We start from the raw sequence: 18,894 nt of genomic DNA on the forward strand, positions 1-18,894 counted from the left end.
CCGAAATCGATATGTAATACCATCGAGTTCAGTCCTTGACGCAACAACGTGCGAGAGTGACTCTCATGCACTCTCGTAAACGCGAAAATTGGGAACACGTGCTCGTTCCTCCTGCGATATCTGTAACATCTGAGGACCAAGATCTCCATACTCGAATCGGTTTTAATTATTCGGCCAGAGGAGATCGGAGCTCGTTCCGCAAAATCCCATATTCACAGGGTTGTAAGTTCCCCTTAAGGGTGGTATTGATTTCTATGATGGCGGTCGCGACCGGCGCCTGCACCCTCCTGCGGCCGGGAAAAGCCGGGGAGCACCGTACACCGTAGTGTTTTTTCCGGAGATATGAGGAACAACGTGCGGTGGTGGATCGCGCGGAGTGGCAGCTAATAATAGTTGTCGAGGTGGACGACAATTGTGCCTGTTTTCGGTATTTCCATCCCCGCGAATTTATCGAAGGACCATCATCGCGAGATATCTGAGACCCGTTTGCGAGTGGCGGCGCGCACCTCCGCGTTCACGCGACCATCGACATGTGTGTTGCCGACTAATCATGCAGTCATCATGCTAAAATGCTGATTGTGAGACTAGTTTGTTAGGATCAGTGACGGGCTAGTGCTGTAGGGCGTCTTCGAATGAGAGTTGCGAATCATAACGGGATTATCGGTCGTTGCGATTGCGGCGATATTGTCGGAGAGGGTTGCTGCCTGGAGGCTCGTGTGGGACTGTGATTGCTTTAGACCACATTGGAGAAGCAAGCGGAGAACAGCGATACTCTCGGGTAAGAGATCAATGATTTGCAGGATGCTTATCGACCCAATTGCAGTAAAAGATATCTTAAAAGGATCACTTGACAAAATTGGCATTATCTGTATAATCTGTTGTCAAGTATATTATTTTGTATGATGAGGGACCTCGTTAATGTAAATATTCTGTATGAATTGGAACATCTTATCTTCCTAGAATTCTTTAATCAAGTATCAGCAATATCAACAAATATTTAATTTTGCTTTTAAATATGTTTACTAGATATTGAGATTGTATATTCTCGTGACAATTTTCAAAAATCTGGATATTCGAGGAAGAGATTCTTTTTTTCCGTGATGATTCAGTGTAATATATTATACCATATCTCTTATGAATGTCTCGGTTTTTTGCCTGATTATTATTATTACTGTGAATTTTATTCGATTTTTAGAAATTTGCAGGATTAACGTAATTTTCTCACGTCATATTACAAATCTGCAATGCACAATGTTACACCCACATGTAAATTAAATGCTTATTTAGTAAATTAAAATCGCAATTGCATCAGAATTTTCATAGAATTGATTAGAATTGCATATAAGGGGACGCGTATACACCTGTCACTAGCTTGTCTCTGAATAACTCGTTATCTATAGTTTACACTCTATCGACCGACTTATATCCCCTTTTAGCATTTGTTCATGTGTCTTACTTTTAATATCTCGGTCATCAACTTACCTATATGTATATATATATATGTTTAGTCTATATCTCACAGTCAGAAAAATTGAAAATAATCGCCAACTAGCACGCAGCTTTCTGATTGATATCTGATCCGAATAAATCACGAAATAAAAAATTCAATGACCCGTAGTCAATATGTTCAGCGATTGTAAGGCGCATGTGAACATGCACATTCCGTGTCACAATGATTGACTATTTCGAACAAAGGAATTATGAGTGACACTCGATTGAGGTCACGTTCATCAGTAATTCGCATAAACAATTTTCTTATTAATTCGCTGTTCGCTGACCATGGGAAGCGCATGGAAGTTTGAGTGGCCCGTCATCCTACGACATTTAATGAGACGACGAAATGCTTAAACGCGGTCAATCGCGTACTTAGTGACATGTGACATCTAACGGTAGAAAGCATCACAATTCAAGCAGTTTAGTTAGCAGTTGCATTCAAACGATTTCCACCGATCCATCCACCCACTGTGCTAAAACTGATAAACTGTTACAGATAGAGAGAAACTTTACGAGGTTTAATCTGAGACTTCATTGTAAAATAAACTTTCGCTTTCTTAAACTGAAGAGAAAGATACCTTCCTGTCGTGCGACATCGTTGAAAAAAATTCCTGAGATGCAATTGCTTGGCATAAATATTATAGCTCTAATCTTACAAAATTGATACGAGTATGCAAACGCGTATCTGTTATATCTGTTGGTCGTATTTGAATGATTTTACTTTCGCTGCTTCTTCGTTGACCATTAGACAAACAAGGTAGCTATCTGTGTGAGAGAGAGGATGAAAAGAAGAAGGCAGTAAAATGTGAGATTGATGTTACAAGATCGATGCGTCTAGGATCTATTGGGCCATTACGCATTAATGAATTTTGATAAATGTCGTCTTTTTATTAATAATAATAATAATAATAATAAGCTCTCATACGCGCATCGCAGTACATAGTAACTATTAATTTATAATGTAATACTCACCGATATTACTTTTAAATGCAATTCTATTTCATAATTCTACTTCAAGCCTTAAACAATAGAATAAATTGACTTAATAAAACTTGATAAAATCAAAGCTCTTTTCAGGAAACATTTTATTGACAGCCTATGCAAATATGATAATATGCACTATTGAGAAGTAAGAGAGTTGCGTACGACAGAGCGTTGTACTATGATCAAGGAAAGTTGCACCGATGCAAAAGGAGCTAGTCGCATCTCGGGCGTACACCCCAGGCCTAGACATTGACCTCGAAAGTGAGGTGATCATTGCCAGCGTAGGGACGTATCGAAGAAAGTGCGCTAACCAGCTCCGAACCGGTTTGCGTCTTACGTATATCTCTGATCAAGATTGTATTTGATTTTCTTCCTCACAGAATTTTTCTCGAAAATTGATTGATTAGCCGTGCTAATGTCAAGCCTAAAAGGGCATGAAATCGATAAATAAAGCGAGATGATATGTTTACGTTGCAAACAAGATGTGAGAATTCATAATACATAGCTTCTTCTTTTAACTTTAAAATTTGTTTTGAATATTTAAATGTAATATATATAATCTATAATAAATGTAATAATCAGCTGAAACAAATTTTTTGCGGTGACTATGATGATCTATCCAAAATATTTAACAACTTCGATAGTTTTGTTCATAATTAATGCGTCTCTGTTCTCCAGTTTGTATAAATAAGTGGCTTCAATGCAAAATGAAGAAAAATTTGAAAATTTGAGTGTTAATAATAGGAAATTTAATAATTGAGTGTTAATAATAGGAACTCACTTTCTTCATAAGCATTCTGACTGGCGGAAATGCAAAAAGAATGGCCAGCTAGAAATTCCGGTAAAAAGCGATCACTTTCACTTTATCTTTGCGGTATTAATTGAATCGATTAAATCTTTTTTTCGATCATCCGCGCGACGTACAGATAATACGAATCGGATATTTATATATATGTCTGTTTCCTAGACGAAATTAACAAAGATTCAAGTGAGACTACGCGCTTCAACTATTCCGCACACATTACGGTACCTGCGGTTTACGTAGAAAGCGAAACTTAATAACCACATGTACAGCACAGATATATTATAAGAAACCAGCAGTGAAATTGATCATTGGGTCAATATTGCTTCTCTCAGCTTCGAACGATACGTGTTTTACGATGAAACTATCTACACATACGACATTTCACATTACTGTCAATTTTCTAAAAATTATACACTTTCTCATAATTACAACATAAACGAAATATCTTATGAAACGTATTTTACTTATATGTATTCCAAGAATGAACAAAATTATGATATAAATGGACAATATATCAAATTATTCAAATTTTAGTAGATACGTAGGTATATATAGATAAATATAACAAGTGTGTAATGACGTATAATTTATATTTTTAAAAACTGGAAAGTGTATATAACAGAATAAAAAAGAAAAATAAAGAGAATAGATAAAGAGAAGAAAAGGAAAAAATCATATGAGTATTATAATTTAAAAAATTCAATGCAATATTTTTCTTTCCTTCTCTCTCTCTCTTTGTTGCTTTAAAACAATCGATTGTTAAGTAGATGTTTGTTTTTAATTTTGACAAAATAACTACTTTTGTCTTGGAATGTCAGTAATTGCGATAGATCCTATCCTGCCTGATGCAGGAGAAAGGAAGTGCAACCACTCTCTATCGAACAACTTTTCCCTTCGTTTCAAACAGGCGTTAACTGAAGACTGGTTATCGTAAGAACAAACTATTCGAAAGCAGTTTCACTTATTAGAATTGTACCACGATTAAATTTCTTTTGTGCATTGAAGATGACAGCATCCAAATCAAAAGATGCATGATGCTACAAAAGTTTTAATAACATATTATTCACACACACAAACGCACTTGATTCTCCTGTTTCCTGCAATGATAAATCGATTATCACATACTAATCAATCTATTAAATTTAGAAAGACTATGATTTTATATTTATTTAAATATTTTATTATTCTTAAATATCTTCTAAAAATAAATCGATTTTGAATGACAGCGTTTCTTCTGAAGCAATAATATCTCTCGTATGTACAATATTACGAATAATACATACGAGAGATATTATTGCTTCAGAAAAAGCACTGTTATTTTGCAAACGACATAAAAGCTAAGTAATGCGTAAAACATTATTTTTACACCCATTTATAATATTTTTATAATACTTTTGTTATTTAAAAGGCCTGGAATTGTGCCTCGCAGTTATACTCCACTCTCTACGTGAAAGGAAATATATGATAAATCAATAATCTTCACGTTTTCACCTATACAGTTTAAATTTAAATGCGGTTTAGTCGGTTTCGCTATCTGTTCTTCAGATCATAGCTACCGTGCGGACGTGATCTATATCATCTTATAAAAAGAATTAAGCAAAGAGATTTAATCGAGTGATATAATAAACTACATCCTTTTTCTTTAAATAGATCTAGCCACATTGTCCTCGAATGTTTGACCTTAATAATAGCTTCTTTTATAAATTGAGATTAAATAATTCCACTATCACTTTACCTGTAGGAAGTTACGTGATTTAAACGACGATAAGGATTTGAATCTTACAAGCCTAATGTATATTGACGCTTAACGACGCAGTGAGTTCTCGGAAGATCTACAACACTCGGCCAATATTTAAAGAGACGCCAAATATTATTTCTTAAATTTGTGCTTAAGTAACGCTCCAAGACATTCTTTTTCGCAAAACGTGTGTCAGAGCTAAAGTGTGTCAGCTATCATTTTCCCTGGAAATATGCGACATTAAAATTTTCTATGTGCTCGCGAGATTTATTTTCCCTGACGTGCAAAATTGCTTGCCAAAGTGAACTCGCGGACTACATAACATCATGCATGTACAATATGATCAATATTGCGTTATAAGAGAAGCAAATATGCATATCTGCATAAAATGTAAGTCAATACTTGTGGAACTTTTTAATTTAAAAGTTCTTCATGCTCTTCATGCTGCGACGAATTGTGCCGTACTACTTTGTCCTGCATCGTACCTGTTCTGTACTGTGTTTTTGGGAGGTTTCGCTGCCCTTTTTATATGGACAATCGAGGTCATACGAAGAGGGAATTGTTAGTAATAATTAAGAAATGAGAAAAACACCTCTTGAGATGATTGACAAACGGGAGCAGGAGATGAGTCGTGAAAAATTAATCGTAGTAGATGATCAATGACAAGCGTGTTCTTGGGTAATCTAGTGCAACGGCCTTTGCAATAAGTCAGACGCTGCGCTAGAGTTCAGGGTTGCTGCAAGAGCGTCTTGCGTGTACACATTAATTCAATAAGTTCTAAATCGTTTCGACATTTATAATTGCTGCAAGCAGCAAAAGCATTGAGTAATGCAAACGATTCTAGTTTTTCATTTTCCTAATCGTTGTTACTTAGCTGGCTGCAAAATAGAAAGTGTAAAGTTGTGTCGCCACGCTAACCGCAAACCGATGAATGAGGTCGTACAACATGTGGCATTCCACATTTTGTTCGTTTTAAAAGAGATGTCTGCTTAGCGATGCTTGAAGTGCTGGTTATTCATGAAGACGCGACGCATCTTCGTCTAGTAAGATGATTTGGAGAAACGTGTGACGTGTTGCACTAAAACGTGGAGTACCTCGAGTTATACCCTAAATAGGCCCTAACGCATAGGATTAAAAAATAGTTCGTATATATTTAATTAATTCTTTCTTATCAAAAAATAAAGTATATTTCTATACTATATTAACAAAATTTTAATTATTATAATATCATAAAGAAAATAATTGTTGAGCAACAATAATATATAATATTGTTATTAAATTAATTATTTTTATCAATTAATACAAAATAACAAGTGATTTTTTAAGCTCGTACAATTACTTATATTCAAATATTCTTTTTGGATCATCACATTTTATCAGAAAGTAGGTCGTCGCTTATAGGGTGCTTTGTCATCAAATATGTAAAGGTGTTAATTAGGCAATACCGTCAGGTTGATTAAAAATAAATACATTAAAAGAATTGATAATATTTTTCGTATTTTTGTGAACAAATATTTGTCATATTTATATGTTTAAAATATGTAATGTTACTTTAATATCTATCTTGAAAAAAGCGGAGGCATTTAATAATATAATATTATCGATAATATACAAGTATATATTCAAAATGCAATATTTGAATATAAGTAAATGGTATAGAATGCTTCATTATCATAATGATATGCCGGTATTCGACAGTTAAAGTGTGACACTTTCGAAATGCCTATCAGATGCTGGCAAAGGGTCCAAAGCACATTTTTCTATTTCTCGGATGTTAAAAGTTTTATTAAAACAAATTACTGATAATAGCAATTTGGAGTATTTACTATTTTGTTAAAACCAGTAAGAGAGAAAGAGAGAAAGAGAAAGATAGAAAAAGATAACAATTATTGCTTTTATTAATCGCTATTTATAATGTAATTTAAATATTCTTGCTTAACGAATAATCAAATATTGTAGCTATTTAATAATTAAGAAAATATGTTAATATAATATAATAAAACTAACAATAATTTGTATGTCGTAGAAAGTACTTTGTGATATATTTTATAAATTTGTTCTACCATGTATGAATGTAGCACGTAAGAAAAAAAACTCATTTGTTCCGTCTTGCATTGTATAGAAAAATTACATCTGATTTCTCCTCCTGACGTCATATCTCAATATTGCTACATGACAAGTAGTTTGAAACTCCAATAATACCTATCTTAACATTAGTAATTGTAAAAGTATCATTATGTATTCAGGAAAATCGTCTTTTAATCTATTATTTACTAGAAACATGTTGTTATAATAAAATGAAGAGAGTGTACGAAGAAAAACTGTTTTGCATCCTAAATATTATTTTTCTATGAGAATTTATTTTTTTGCGGTTTTATTATCAGTTTTAAATTATTCTGTAAATTATTCTGAGAATTTCGTTTTTATTCTGTTCCTGTTATTCGCAAAGTATGATTTTATAAATTATTTTCTGTGAAATTAGGGCAATATGTATGAAAAGAGCAGGATTACTTGACCTGTATTTAATTATATAATTATGTTAAAATGTAACAGTGAGAGCGCTTCTTCTGCGAACTTGTTTTACCACACAAAGATTTGTCAGCAATTATCCGGTTGATGATGAAAAAACGAACAAAAAATACGCTCGGACGAAAGTTTATGTTACTGTAGGCAATATATTAACCAGATTTCTTTTGCGTATACATATAATGTGTTTGAAATTTTTTCATTTAATATTGAGAATGTCAATACATTTCAAAATGCATTTAAAAATACAGCTAAAAATAAATATGTAAAAATAAATGTTATTAAATTGTAATATTAGAAATGAAAAATCTAAAAATTAGCAAAAATCGGAAAATAAATTATAGTTTGCGCGCGCTGTAAATCAATTAAAGATTAATAATTATAAATAAATTTCTCAGAATTTCTAAATTATTGCAGTTTATTCAATGTTCTTGCTGTGGATATAGTCAATCCAATCGCTAATTTAATAAATAAATGCATTTTAGTCAACATAAAATATTTGCCAGTTTCTTACAATATCGCTTTTGCATACTTTTGTTGTTACTCGTTAAGAGTAATGCTGATTCGTAATTATTCAATCATAAGAGTCCTTTCTGAAGATGATAAAAAATCGCTTTCTCTCTCAATAATTCTTACGTGACATTCTTCTCTCTTTCTCTCCATCACTTTTGGTATGCAATAAAAAAGGTAATTTGATAGGAGACATTGACCTAAGAGACCCTTCCGAAACTTGTACCTGACATGATGATACCGCCGATGGTTTTCGATACCCAGTAACCCAGCTTCCAATGTCTCACCTGCTGGTACTGACGTGCTCCCATCGGCCCACTAAGAGAGACCACACGAAACAGGTTCCGTTTTGCCTTTTTTGCTATTCGATGCTTGTCTGGGGGGCACGTAAGCCGTTAACTGGCACATTAACTTAATCGAGATTATTCAGATTGGGATATCCTGAGTTTTTGATATTCCTCAAGTCCTGTTATTAACATCACTCTACTTGTCATGTATAAATTAATGTCATGTCTTATTTATCATTCTTACAACTCGAAATCATTAAGCATGGTTTCACAGTTTAATCTTATCCTTCATCAATTTTATTCGAATAACAGAGCATGTAATCTTAGCAATCAAGGAATCAAATCGGAGACAATCAGTAAAAATTTTAGTTCCTTTTAGAGACAATTTGTATTTCAGAATTTCACAAGTTTATGATAACTGAAATGAATGAAGTACTGATTGAAATAAATTAAGTGTATGACGATATTATCGAGCTTTTTCAAAATTCGATCATACTGACTTCCTTCAGTCAATTTGAGAGAAGCGTATCACTGCTCTTGACAAAAAATTAAATTTTATGTAAAATAAATACTGATCATTCACAAAAGAAATTGTACCGGAACATTAGGAAACGTATAATTCACGGAAGAAACAATGTCAACTATATACCGGATAAAACTAATTTGCTTTCCGTTCTTTCTCAAAACCTACGTTTTAACATTTTGAACATAATAAATTTTTAATGCAACTTGTTGTTAATAATCAGCCAAAGTTGCCTGCGCAAGAATTTCATGAAACAATATCATACATAAACCATGTAATAGCTATATAAATTATATATAAGCTCCATGCAGTTTAATATTTTTTAATATTGTAGTAAAGCTTTTAATAGGTTCTGTGTAGATATTTTATATGATAGATATATATATATTCTTGTTTTTTTGTACATACTGATGTGAACTAATTAATCAAGGAAAAGATGTACCAAATACCTGTGTCAGGTCAGTTTTATTACATATACTAGTAAAATCTGCAAATTTATGGATACATGGGTCCATTTATTTGTAAATGGGCTCGGTCCATTTATCTGTAAAGGATTAGTCGTGTGAGTAGGTGAAGGTAAACAGGAACCACTAAGCTTGAATAAATGGCTCGTGTGAACTAAGTTATTTGGAATTTGGAACCATGCTACACAGTCGACAAGCGGTCCATTGACCTGTTTCAATTCATCGAATTATCGTTGACATGAGTTTTGTGCCTTCTACTTGCTTTCACCTTGATCGCCGTTTTTCATTTCGCGCACCATATCTGCTGAAACTAGTTGAGGAAAAATTGTTTTTACACTACATTCGGCAAAAAGATTTCCGCAGATGGAAGATGTTATTGAAGTCCGTGTGTTTTAGAGCAGCTAAGAATAAGAAATATGTGTTTCTTTGTGTTCTAATAAGAATGTAAAAGATTGAGGTAATATTACATGTTAAAGGATATGCCTGACATATGAAATACATAGTATTAAATAATAAAAACAATTTTTACATGTTACATCCATATGTTTATGTTACGATATATGTATTTAATAAATATATTTATATATTCATTAAATGCATATGCATATCTCTTTAAAATAATTTAAAAAATTTCAATTTATATATATATTTTTATGTATTCTTACGTTAATAGATATGGGATTTCTATGCAAATTTTATATTATATATATATTATATTATATATTTATTATATATATTTATTTTATTTTAAATAATTTACATAATATGCATTTTTTTAAATTTTATTATATAATAAATGGTATTATATTATTTGTTCGATTTTGCTTTTTCATTATTTCATTATTATTCTCTCTATATGCATTTATGCGACATTGAGGTCAAACAGATACAGAATTGTATTACAATAAAATGATGTCGTACATACCATGTTTTATATTAGTTCTGGTTTCCGGGTTGAAGCCGCATTTTCTGTCGCTTTGATTCCTACCTTTCGAATATTTCAGTCTTCATTAGGAGGAGAAGTGAAAAGTAACCTGATATCAATAATATTGTATCATACTTTTTCTAAATATATTGTATAAATACTAAAAATAAATGATGAAACCTTAAAGATATTCTAATTATTAAAAGACATTTATTAAAAAAATGTTTATCGCTTTAGTACTTATAATGTTCATATTAATTATATTTTTTACAATACATATACATTAATTTTGCGTATTATCCTGCGTTAATATTTAAAAGGTTCTCTATAGTCTAGTATTAACGAAACGGAATCTTTTAATAATTTATGTTTATTCGTTCTTTTATTGATGACGCTTCGAAACCTACTTTTCTGAAGTGATAACTCTGAACCGCAAAAGTGCTGTAAAAAGGCTTTATAGTGAATGCGAAGGTGCTGCACAACTCTTAATGGAAAAATATCCACATCAGCGATGTGGCGTAATCAATAAAATTAATTCCTGTCGGATGGTCTCAAAAACTACCAACACATGTCTTTATTCAAAAAATTAGATGCTCCTAAAATGTCTTGTGTCTTTATCATGTTAAATAAACATTATCTATATTACATATATGTAATAATCAATCAGTATTTATATGTAGTCTATAACGTTATTACAAAATAATTTTGCAATAACACGAGACTAATGCACTTTATGCTTCCGTTATGCTTTTCTATTATTATTATTAGACAGTCATTATTATCCAAATGTAAGCAATTGTGCCTTTATATAATATTATTCACGTGTCTAACACATTTATTGCACGTCGGTCACTGATGATCGTCACGGCGCAAACGGAAAGTTTAGTGCTGGTCATTGGTGACCGTCATGGCAGTGAATGTTAAAACATAACTTTCATGAAAATATAATTATAGAATTATAGATCAACCGTCTAATAGTAATAATAAAACAGAGTTCAAATTAGAATATAAATCGAGATGTGGTATGTTCAACGGGACCATTTGTGCAATGAATAATCCTTCAAAATTGATTTCTTGTGTCATTCCATCGAAAGTGGATTAAACCAATCAAAATTCTCATTGTAACGAAGCGTAATCATAAAAAGCGAGAAGTGGCAAAGCTAAAAATACTTGATTAAGGCAGTATAGTAAAAGATACCGTTTTGACTTTACATTTTATATGAAACGTTATATGTTTAACGGTCCTTCTCGATCACACATAAAATTATTGGCGATTCTATAATATCTATGAAGAATACATGCTAATGTATTCATCCCAATCACGAGACCACGATGAAATTCCGATTTGGCGGATGAATAAATTTAAATTCGGAATACTACGCCAACTGAATTGGGACTGGATTCTATATATTTATCGACTGCACGCCTCGGGTTCATCAAACTGCGAGCGGAAGTAGAAATCGCGCGAAGACACACATTGCAGGATTCTCCGTATCCGATCTCTGGATCGGCGAGAGAGGAGAGGATCGGGTTGGCGATTAGGGGGTGGGATATGTCGATCCCGTGGATCCTCGATCCTATCAAGTACCAAGTTTCGCCTTGACCGATCTCGGCCGATCTATCCCCACGATCGATTCCCACCACGATCGTGGTTTTGGCCTCGTTTACGGTTGCGTCTTGTCTTCGCGGGAGATACCACCTCCGACGAGCCTGGTTGACCACCACCAAAGCTACGGCAACGAAAGATACCCGCACCAAAGTTATAAAGCAGACCAGCTAAGCTGGCAAGCGGCGCTGCCACTTTGACGAGCGACCACGACGTGCCACGGTACCGCTTTCGCGAAAGGAAAGACACTTTTCGGCGGACACCCCTCGTGGTGTCATCCTCTGTTGGAGCGCACGGTCGTCGGGCGATGTTATTTTGACGTACAACAGTCGCGGGTGCAGTTACGATATTTTCCGGACGCCGCCCTCACTTAGCTCGCACGTCTGTCATACGCACGAAGATTTAAGGATTCGATACTTTTAAGATATTCGTACGTGACCAAAGAATCGTGTCAGGTAAGGAAATGCCTCCTTCGCCCTCCTCCGGGCAAAATCCACTTTTAAAGGATTTTACACGATACAGAAGCAAGTTTGCGAGATAAAAAATTTTTGTTTCTTTTTTTTATGTAAAGTGTTTTGTAAAGTGTAAATTGTTAAGTTTGATATAAGGTTTTCATGGAATTACTGTATCAGAACATCTCATTCATTTCATTATAAACTAATAGTCGCTTTATAAAATAATTTTTCTTTGTACCTTAAGAGGTCCAATAAATCTTACTTCCGAAGACTTCAGGATTTCTTCATCGTAACAGTGCATTCTACTTGCGAAAATTGCAAATAATCAGCTCTGACAATAATAAAAAAGTAGCTTGTGTTTTTAATAAAGATAATGATTGCTCAACGTTTTAATTTTACTCGCGTCATCAAAGGATGACTTTCATTTTAAATTGCAACATTATGCTTTATCATCTTTTGTCAAAAAACATAAAAGCATAATGTTGCAATTTGAAATGAAAATTGTAATTATTAGCACGCTTGTGTTATTAATTTTCGAAGAATGTTCGATGAATGCAATAATGGAATGAGTTTTAATTATAATTATAATCATATTATTTTTCATCATATTAGTTGTACACATATACATGTAATTTTTTCAATAAATAACTAAAGAAGAAAATATTTTTTTTAAATATTAAATTTGATAATATAATAGTTTAGTAGCATAAATGAACATAAATTTATTACTCGTTATTTTTATAATATATAAAAATATATTGTGAAATATATTAAAAATAACTAAATAAATAATATTGTTAATTATATAATTAATTTTAATATTAATATCAATATTATAACTATGAAGAATATAATCTATTTTATGTTATTTTAAATGTATTAGATGTTGATTATTAACGGAATATACATGAGATTTAAAAAACATTTTAGTCAGATAGTTTCCTTAAATAAATAAATTTTAAATTTTGAAAAGGCAAGTAAAAGCAAATAAACATATGTTGATATAAATTGTATAAATTTATATAATAATAAATATTTTATTATTTAACATCACGCTCATTTCGAGGGTATATTAAAAATTTTCATTCATATTTTTTGAAATAGATGATTTAACAATATATTATTCTATTAAAGAAATTTCGGAGAAAAATGATCTGTTTTTAACCTTCAGATTCATCGAATCATTTATATGGATTATATTGTATATATCTACATCTTGCTTACGTGCTTAACTTTCGCTGGATTCGTATCGCTCACCGTTATTGCTTTCATTAACAACAGGATGTAATGTAGTTAATGAAGATTAGGATGTATTTTAATGAAAATTTTATTTAATGAAGAATTTCGAAGATTTCTCTTATTCATTACCTTTTCAGAATAGAAGCATCGAATATTTATCTTATCATATCATGCTTATTGACCGTATTATGTAAAATACACAAGTTAATCATTTTAAATTGTAATGATAATTTTAATCAATTATACTAAATAAGGAATGATATTTTTCCTAACTAACTAGGAATAATAATTTCATGCTATATATAACACCCATTTGCTTTATCATGCTCATTATTTCCCTTTAATTTATGAATCATTTCTCAAATTAATGCATTAGATGTTGACCGCTTTACATTTGATACTGAGCAAGAGAAATTGTCTTATGTCTTGCCAGTGTAACAATGTTACATGAATTTCCAAGGTGTATTGAAATCATTAAAAATTTCAACTTCTTGGAAATTAATTTGAGAACTTATTAATCTTGTGTAGTATAAAAATAAAAAAAGGAAACAAATAGAAATAAAAGCATATTTAATAGATTCAGCTTTCTCTTTGATTGCACAGGTTTGCAAAAGTTAATATTATCATAACATACAAATGACATTTTTAATATAACGTGTGTGCTTTCGTGCATTACCATCTCAGTTTATTGCTCGTTAATAACAGCAACGTGAAATTTCTGCACATTGATACGCGATATGTTTCGGCAACTCCGGCGCTTATTTGCAAGGACGAGAATTTCTTTTATTTAACACGAATTATTCCCGCTCGCGATTTAAAATGTGTGTTTCATACATGTGTATGCTTTTGCTGACCGATGCATCTATTATTTGCACACTGGAGCTGAAGTATGCGATGATACAATGTAACACATGCTGTTGCATTTGCCGCTTAAGTTCGATGTAAAGTGGCTCACTTAAGGAAAGTAACTTTCCTCAAAGGATATATTAGCTGATGGATGGTCGACATGACAACAAGCTGCTTAAAAAAAAGAAGTGTTCGCCGAGAGACACGTTTATAGCGACTTCGGGAGATAGCGGTAATAGTTTCTTCGGTGTGTGAAAGTTATGTTCCGCGATACAGACGGCAAGTGAACGACCGCATAATGTGCATCAAGGAAATAGCTGTTAAGAACTAATTACAAGCTGATGAATAGACCGTGCAGCGTATTGCGTTTAATCGATCGACACTTCGCATTCCGCGGACGGACCGGTTTTAAAGCTCCCGAGGTGTTGCACGTTTCCGGAAACATAGCGCTTAATGAAACAGCGTATTCGATTTTTCGTGCATCAGTTCTATGGCGAAAAAATTATTTTAATAAAAAAAATGATATCGTGAGTTGCACAAGGAGCAATCGGGACTTAATTTCATTGTATTTCGTTTACGTAATCGTACGTGCATCGGAATGCCATGAAAACATTTTGTACGAAGTGGCACATTATTCGAGCGTGCGTTAAATTTTGCCACGTCGGTGAAAATGCATCTCGGCAATATTGCTGTAACGTCGTGAAAAGGAAAGGGATCTTGAGTTATAATATTTTGTTGTGCCACGTTGCGCTGGAGCTGCAACATGGTCAAGGTAGTGCTGACAAGAGAGATAGGCTGCACACAGGAACCTTCTATTAAATTGGTCGCCGAGATTAGTACTTGTCGAACTTGTACTGCGATCGTGAATTTCATTTGCAGAGAAAGTAAGATACATGTCAGTCGAAACTGACATGACTCAGCGTAATAATGTAATTATAAATGCAAATTTTCGTGAGAACTGATGAAACATTTATATGCAATGATACAGGCAACGACCCGTCCTTTATGTTGCAGGCAATGGCGGCCCTCATTAATTCTACGGCACAATTCATCAATGATGCATACGACTACTACCTCTGGACGCTGTCTCTCGCAGGTAATTTGTGAAAATTCTCTGCGGCGGTATTTAAATAATTGCCGTTAAAATTGCCTTTCCGGCCTGATGCTGCACAGACGTATTTAATGAGTTCTGTTCTGCGTAATTATAATATCAAAGTCGCGTATAATTGAGAAAATCATTTAATTATATTAAATAATTACACATGATTGGTTTCCCATTTCCTATTTTCTATTTTTTCCATGAATAAAGAATGATTGTATAATTACTATAAAATTATTATATGGGATATTGCTAATGAACATGATTCTCGATTTTCAGATAAGAGGACGAGAGGATGGCTACTGGTGGACTCGCCGAGACCAATGTTACTGTATACGATGTTATATCTTTTCATCGTTTGGGCGGGTCCTAAGATCATGAAGACGCGGAAAGCCTTCAAATTAACATGGGCACTGGTGCCCTATAATCTTGCCATGGCCTGTCTTAATGCATATATTGCTATTCAAGTAATTTCTTGCATTTCATCATAAAAATGTTACGGAATGTTAATTTAATTTTATGTAATTGTTTCACCCGCAAAAAATATTTCTACCATTGACGTTATTATATTATTTGCAGTTGTTTGTAGCTTCTACGAGGTTACAGTATAGTTACGTGTGCCAGCCAATAAAGCACATTACACGTCCTGATGAACTACAGGTAAGAAAATGTGGTAGAATAAAAAAAATATGATTATTATTTTAATATTAACAAGATAGATTTTCTTTGTTCTTTATGAAATAAGAAGTAGTCACATGCGTAGAATGAAACGCCATGGAGAGCCTTTTTAAAAAATTTAATATTTTCTGCACTCAGATTGCTAACGCAGTTTGGTGGTACTACTTTAGCAAGCTTCTGGAATTCTGCGATACATTCTTCTTCATTTTGAGGAAAAAGGATAATCAGTTGAGCTTCCTTCACGTTTACCATCACTCTACTATGTTCTCGTTGTGGTGGATCGGTATCAAATGGGTACCGAGTGGGTCCAGTAAGTGTACATTGATTTCCGTTTGTAAAATAATTGTGTTAAGTCCTCAGAAAAGATGAAATCTTATAAAATAAAATAAAGATAGCATTAATGGAAGTTAGAACACTTGCGCTTCATAATTCAATTAAAGGAGTGCGATGTACGCGCAGATTTCATTTACACGTGAATTACTTGAACGTTACTCGAATTCCTAATTCTGTTTACGCTTTTATTGCATTACGTGTTACGTTTATTACATTATGTATTTCCAGCTTTCCTGCCAGCGATGGTAAACAGCTTCATCCACGTGCTGATGTACTCGTATTACGGACTCGCCGCGTTAGGCCCCACGGTAGCCAAGTATCTCTGGTGGAAGAAGTACTTGACGATCCTTCAACTGATCCAGTTTACGACCGCTTTGGTATTGGGCATTAACGGCATCCGATCCGGATGCGACTTCCCTCTCTGGATGCAGTACGCCCTGGTGATTTACATGGTCTCCTTTATCGTCCTGTTCGGAAACTTCTACGCCAAAGCCTACATTGCGAAGGTCAGTACGGATCTTCGGAACTGAGTCCGTACGAGTCACAGTATTGTCGCGCGCTGTTGGCGTTGACGATGACTGACGTTTGTTTGCAGGGTAAACAAGTGTACGCGGAGAAGCGGCTGGAAAGGCTAAGAGCCGCCGAGGCGGCGAAGCAGCTGGACAGCGCGATTACCAACGGAACTGTCACGAACGGACACGCGAACGGTTACACGAACGGAGTGTCCAAGAAGAAGACCCAATGAGGCGATCTCTCTCCCCGGGGGGTCTTCTCGTCGAGCATCCGCGATTCATGCCGCTCGCGACGTATAATATAATAAAACAAATAGTCACGGACATTAGCAATTGTACGGTCGGCGTCGAACGACGCGTCGCGTTCGACGGCGAAGGTATGGTTTAAGGCAAGGAAGAAAACAGGAGAACGGGAAAGAAAGAAACTCTGCTTGGATCCTTCTGTACACGTTTCTCGGGTTTGCGCACGCGAGGCAAATCCGCAACGCGGATTGCGAAACTATCGATCCGCGATTCTCCTCCCATCGGCCCGATGACTGTACATTCGCGGCACGCCACGCTGATTCCAGCAACTGTAAATATTAATATACACTGGAGGCAGTCTATATAAAACCGAGTACATTTTTTAGCGATTAGCACGATGGACCTGCAGAGCTGAGTCCGTATATGTATGTTGGGGCCGTACCCGTGTGTGAGCGGAAGGTTTACGCACTTAGAAACTGAAATAAATATCAAAATGTTATCAAAAAGAACGATACTCCTGCAAGAGTCCGAGTAGACAAATAAGTTTTCTTCTTAACAAATTGTAAGCTTATTTGGGAAAATGGGGAAGGACATATTTATATAAAGATTAGTATTATGTATAAAAGTAGATGAGCAAATCATGGAACTGGCTCTGTAGGTCTATGCTCAATGCAGATTGAGCGAACGAAGAAACGCAAAATTTCATTATCACTGGCGAAAGGGTAAAATATTTTTAACGAAAGATTTTCTCTCTTCTCCGTGTAATTTATCGTGTGTCTGTTCAAATCGCACGTGAAAGATACAAATGGTTTGCTCGAAATTGAGTGTGCAGGCAATTTACGAAATTTTCACAAGAAAGTACGTGTCTATGCGTGTATTCTAAAAATTGGCTCGATTTAATTTCGCAGATATCATTTTCTTTGTATTGCATGGTTTTGTAATAAAAACATATACAGTCTTGTATAAAAATTAATCAATGGAATTACAATCTCAGTATAAAAGATTTGCGGAGATTCGTGCGCCTTTGTTAAATGAATGCAATATTATCGATAGATTTTTATTTGTTTTCAAATGACGCATGTATTATAAAAAAAAGTATCGATCAGTTAGACCCAGATTTTATACAATACTTTTCTACAATAAGAAAGAGAGAGAGTAATTCATATGTACATACAGACATGACGCGTTTTCGTCGCAACGAGAACTATGATAGAAACTCAAAATTATAAAAATAGAAGTTTTGCAAAAAATGGGAAATGTGTGCTACTATTATTTTATCATTCGTGTAAATGACGAATCGGCTTCTCATTCACCCACAGAGAGCGCGATTCATATTTTTATCTAAAAGTTTACACAAACAATAGTTAATTGATTCATATAAATTATAAGCTAATTATTTGCGAAGATAAATCATGATTGTTTGTGAATCGTGTATTTTCTTCTGATATATTTTGAATTTTTTAGATGATTATATTAATGTTAACATATTTTTAATTATTATAATGTAATGGATGATGCAGTTGTTATAAATATGGCATTGCTGCGCAATGTTTAAAAAGAAGAAATGCATTATGTTAATTCTTCACAGTTTACGTTTATTTATCCTTTTATAGCCAAATTTTTCAAA

At 33.8% G+C, this 18,894-nt stretch overlaps 1 protein-coding gene across 3 annotated transcripts; it reads left to right on the top strand.

Annotated features, from left to right (window-relative positions):
- The first annotated feature begins 317 nt into the window (after positions 1–317).
- On the top strand, positions 318–18,848 carry LOC105284449 (elongation of very long chain fatty acids protein 4). Of its 3 annotated transcripts, none has more exons than XM_011347935.3 (7): positions 318–778; positions 15,417–15,498; positions 15,781–15,968; positions 16,081–16,161; positions 16,318–16,489; positions 16,741–17,018; positions 17,108–17,257. In XM_011347935.3, the coding sequence occupies exons 2-7, from the start codon at positions 15,420–15,422 to the stop codon at positions 17,255–17,257; spliced, it is 948 nt and encodes a 315-aa protein (XP_011346237.1). In that variant the 5' UTR covers positions 318–778; positions 15,417–15,419. The 3 variants fall into 3 exon arrangements, with proteins under 3 accessions (XP_011346237.1, XP_011346239.1, XP_026830636.1); XM_011347937.3 differs by lacking the exon at positions 318–778 and adding an exon at positions 12,087–12,317; XM_026974835.1 differs by lacking the exon at positions 318–778 and having other exon boundaries at positions 15,420–15,498; positions 17,108–18,848.
- Positions 18,849–18,894: the final 46 nt, after the last annotated feature.

Source organism: Ooceraea biroi, chromosome 14, assembly GCF_003672135.1.
Source record: "Ooceraea biroi isolate clonal line C1 chromosome 14, Obir_v5.4, whole genome shotgun sequence".
NCBI lineage: Eukaryota > Metazoa > Arthropoda > Insecta > Hymenoptera > Formicidae > Ooceraea > Ooceraea biroi.